The sequence below is a fragment of the Pygocentrus nattereri genome, chromosome 1 (genome assembly GCF_015220715.1).
Source record: "Pygocentrus nattereri isolate fPygNat1 chromosome 1, fPygNat1.pri, whole genome shotgun sequence".
Taxonomy (NCBI): domain Eukaryota; kingdom Metazoa; phylum Chordata; class Actinopteri; order Characiformes; family Serrasalmidae; genus Pygocentrus; species Pygocentrus nattereri.
The window spans coordinates 23635095-23639580 of NC_051211.1; the positions used below are offsets into that span (position 1 = coordinate 23635095).

Here is a 4486-nt window from a genome sequence, read left to right on the forward strand (position 1 = left end):
GTGGCATTTCACTTCCCAAAAGGACACAAAAATTAGTGCAGTAGACTACTGATACAGATGACGGCTCCTCTGCCTATAGCACTGTTTCCTGACCCTGGTCATGTTTTCTCTCAACGCATTGAACAAATCTAGTAAGAAATATCAATCAATCAAAGTTTATATAGCGCTCTTTAGAACAGGTGTTGTCACAAAGCAGCTTTACAAAACAATCAGCATTACAGAAAGAAAAGAAAATACAGGTCCAAGCCCCCATGAGCAAGCCAGTGGCAAAAGTGGCAAGGAAAAACTCCTAAGGGCAAGTGGAAGAAACCTTGCGAGGAACCAAGACACAAAAAGGGAAAAAGGGAAACCCATCCTCCTCTGGTCAACAGCAGATAGCAAACATTGTTAGTATAAAGTATTACAGTACAAAGCTGGGAAAACAGGTGGGCAGTGGTTAATTAGATTAGTTTATGATTATGCAGCAGCAGCATCATCATCATCAGGAGGGTCAGTTCATGAGGGTGAGGTTTGCACAGCGTTGTACAGCAAGAAGCTCAATGGTGGTCAAGCCGGTCCAGAAGGCTGGCAAGCAGTAGGCACCCGATCAAGGCAGAAGAGGCAACATACACCGTAATGTCAAGTTTTATATGGCTTATAAAAGTTCTCCAGGCTCCTTCACGACCAAACATCTGAGCACATCGTTGGTGTGGCCTGCGGCCTGCTTACCTTTGACCTCCTGGACTTATTGCTGGCCACATACAATGCAGTTGCCTGGCTGATAACCCTGGCTGTTCTTGTGGTTTTTCGGATGCTATTCGCCAGCATCAGTCATTTAATGTCTTTGTGGAGGCAACCAAGGAGCTGCAGGCACAGATACAAGAGGCTAAAATGAAATTAAAGAAAAAGGAACTGAAGATGTGGAGGCTGCGTTAAACACACAGGAAATGTGGAAGGAGCAAAATGACACAAACACTAGTGCAGCAGATACACATGGCAGCTCCTCTGCCTACAGCAGTGTTTCCTAAGCCTTGTCACAGAGGCCCACATTCTCACGTTTTCTCTGCTTTAACACCCACTTCATCTCAGCAAGGGCTACTGAATGAGCTGGTTTGTTGGACCAGGCATGGTAGGAGCACAGAAAACAGTGAAACGTGCAGACCAGCGAGTCTCCAGACACAGGAGTTGGGAAACTTTGGCCTACACGACAAAATGGCTTCCAAGCAGAAGAGACTAACTTTGGTGTACTTGAGCGAAACGTTTCAACAACATGGTTTTAATTGTCTGTAATGCGATAATAATACTAATAAATGATAATAACGTGGAATTTTTACCAACTGGTATTTTATCCCTTATCTGTAGCGTTCCTGTCCCTCGCGCACTACAAGTCCCAGCAGCCCTCAGGATGTTATTACGTCATTGCCGCGCGCATGCTGGACGAGTAGTGGTGAGCTGGCTGAGAGGTAAGACGAGTGCTAGCAAGATTTTTCATAGCAGGACGTCTCTGGACATCTCTGGACGTCTGTACTGTCATTACAGGCGTTTGTGGTGGCAGGTATTTAACAGCTTGGTCACGTCTGTCTTGTCTTAAGTGCCTTTTTTCCTGCGCGGTGTGTAGCAGGCGGGCTAGCTGAGTGGCTAATTCTGTTAATCCCTTCACGGCCTCACTGCAGAACGTCAACAGTACCTTATGTTATAATTTAGATAATATTAGTTCTTACAAACTGTTCAGACTTATGTAGAAATAAAGAACATTCTCTATATCTAATAACTAGGTTCATACTCCTTAATGGGATAACGGCACTGAACTACTATGAACTCTGCAGTTCATGGATTTCACTTAAACCGGCTAATGGGGATTATTAACTACCTTACCTCGCCGTTCTTTAGTCTAATGTGTGTTATTAAGAGCAATTCCGCCGATTTTTCAACATTTCTGCGTAATTAAATCGTCGAGGTGAAAGCGAAGTCATTCAGAGTGGTTTGGTGTGAAATGCTCAGTTATAGAGATGCTTACTGAGTTAGAGTAGTTGACAGTGGTGGTGATGGGAACCAGACGTCTGAAGAGTTCCATTCCTGAAAAGGCTGGCATACAGAAAGTCATTGCAAATATATTGTTACATTAAATTGTTACAAATACATTGAGATGCATGAAACTGTTATGTAAGTTATTTTTGGCATGAAACCTATTTGCAAGGTGAATAGGTGCATATGGGATATTGTTGGCTATTTTATACATAAAACCTATGAACATTGATTGTTTTGGATAGAAAATAAATTGGGTGTATTTTTCTTGTAGACATCATGTGGCTCTTCATACCACCACTGTAAAGGAAATCAGCCAGTAATTTTCTCTCCAATGCACCATTTCCCATTAAACCACTATGAATGATTTTGTTTACATCCCGAGGATTAAATGATGCTGAAATCTTGGAGTTCCACTTTAAGCAGGTTTGCTTTTGTGCCACTCTTTCAAACTCTTTTTGTATTCAAAAGGTTTTCTCTCGTCTTGCTGCTTGTTACTAGGCTTTCATCTCATAGTGAACTTATAATAAGAGGAATAGTCATAGTTTCTGTATTTTCAAGCATATATGAAGTATGAAATGATGAACACATTTAAAACCTCATCTAACCTCGTTTGTATGTTGTCTCCTTTGTATTCTGCCCCGTTCATAGTTTCTGGGTTCCTTCATCATGACCAAACTTCTGGAGTGGCTTCTGGGTGTGTCATTGGTTGGTGTGGCATGGGGGCTGGTTACCTTTGACCTCCTGGACTTGCAGTTGCCGGCGGCGTACAAGGAAGTTGCTTGGCCGATGCCCGTCTATCTTCTGGTGGTGTTCGGATGCTATTCCTTGGCAACAATTGGCTACAGAGTAGCCACGTTTAATGACTGTGAGGAGGCGGCCAAAGAGCTGCAGGCACAGATACAGGAGGCTAAAGACGACTTGAAGAAGAAGGGACTGAAGATGTGAGGACTGTGAAAAGCATGCAGTCACCTGGCCTGCTTGTGTGGACATTACTGGAGCATTATCAAGCCATAAGATAGCCATTATATCTTTTTTTTGTAGCTAAATATGTTGTTTCCCATTGTGAATAACTGCGAGTTTCACCAGTTTGTTTTATCTTTCTGACCTAAATCTAGGATTCGAGACGTTACAGTGGAAAATGAAAATGTTCTAAAAACATTGAGACCTAAAATCTGTTCTACAGATGTCAGGGACATTTTTCCTTTGGACACAGTGCCCCCCATTCTAACAATCCATGTAAAACCTCGCAAGCGTTTGTACATAAATCCAGTGGAGAATGTTCGGTTTTAGCGTAGTTTCCAGAGCATGTGTATTTGGGCTGGCGTGGGAACGGAGACCTTGCTATGATTTTTGACCCAGCATTTTTTTGAGCCTAGTCAAAATTCACAACAGTTAATAACATCCCTACCACATGGCTTCACGCTTGTGTGAGATAGCAGTACTGTGAGCTTAGAGCTAGCAATACCACTAGATATAAAACTGAGAGGTTGATTTTTAATGAGTTTGATAACAGGGTAGCAGTGTTCAAGAAATACACACATGAGTGCACAGGAATGTCTGCGGCAAAAACTCGGAGCCCTGGTTGTGTTTTAAGATGGAGTTGATTGTGTAATCTGTATAATTCCACTCAAAGGGTGTTGGGTTGTATTACCATGAACCAGTGTCTGCATTCATACAGCATCTTAAAATGGGTGTACTGATTTCGGGGCTGATTTTTTTTTTTAATGACGCGGAGTCATTTTTCTTTACTGACCACCCATTATTTCAATGTGGTGAAGAGAAACTGATCCAGAGAACTGCACTAAGTGAATATAGCCACAGGTTTCTGTTGATTTCCCTTTTAAATGGCTATCTTAGTTTCCCTAATGGCTGATTTGTAGCTCACTGTAATGAACGGGTCACTGCAGTGAAATCTGAACATGATGTGGTCCACTGGAAAACGAGCTCTTTAGTGGATAATATTTGGATGCCTTTTTTTTGTTCTGCATTCTATGTGTTACTGACTGTTCAAGTCTTAATGTGAAATACAGACTATTTTTCCTCAAAACTTTCATCGTTTGATTAACAATTACATGTGTTTTCATTCCAAATGTGGCGCGAGAGCTTTCGGACCCCGATTGTTTTGCGGGTGGAAAACCTCCATCTGTCCCATTCCATTGGACACCGTTGCAGAAAGTAAAAACAAAACACACCAGTGCTCTGTATGGAAATTCCAGAATATGATCCATGTCCATGTGCTGGCTCTTAAAGCGCTAATCCTGAAGCCACTAAGTGCACACAAGCGCACTATATTTACACAGGTCAAAATTAATCTGATGTTTTTGGCCAGACAAGCTCTGTCGCGCACTCTGGGTTTTAAATGGAGGCCCTGGGTCTCATTTCGAGTGCCCCCCTGTAGAGGAAAGAACTAAACCCTGCTCTGAGTGTCTGAGTGTGAACAGACTCATTACAGGCTGCTACACCACTCTGTAGCACTCTT

At 42.4% G+C, this 4486-nt stretch overlaps 1 protein-coding gene across 2 annotated transcripts; it reads left to right on the plus strand.

Moving 5' to 3' along the window:
- The first annotated feature begins 1382 nt into the window (after nt 1–1382).
- Nucleotides 1383–4058, plus strand: dpm3 (dolichyl-phosphate mannosyltransferase subunit 3, regulatory). Of its 2 annotated transcripts, none has more exons than XM_017715338.1 (2): nt 1383–1442; nt 2656–4058. In XM_017715338.1, exon 2 carries the CDS (start codon nt 2674–2676, stop codon nt 2950–2952), a length of 279 nt encoding a protein of 92 aa, XP_017570827.1. In that variant the 5' UTR covers nt 1383–1442; nt 2656–2673; the 3' UTR covers nt 2953–4058. The 2 variants fall into 2 exon arrangements, with proteins under 2 accessions (XP_017570827.1, XP_017570826.1); XM_017715337.2 differs by having other exon boundaries at nt 1389–1534.
- Nucleotides 4059–4486: the final 428 nt, after the last annotated feature.

Excerpts from the sequence above, each read along its gene's own strand:
- dpm3 (XM_017715338.1), top strand. The coding sequence starts at position 2,674 with ATGACCAAACTTCTGGAGTGGCTTCTGGGTGTGTCATTGGTTGGTGTG.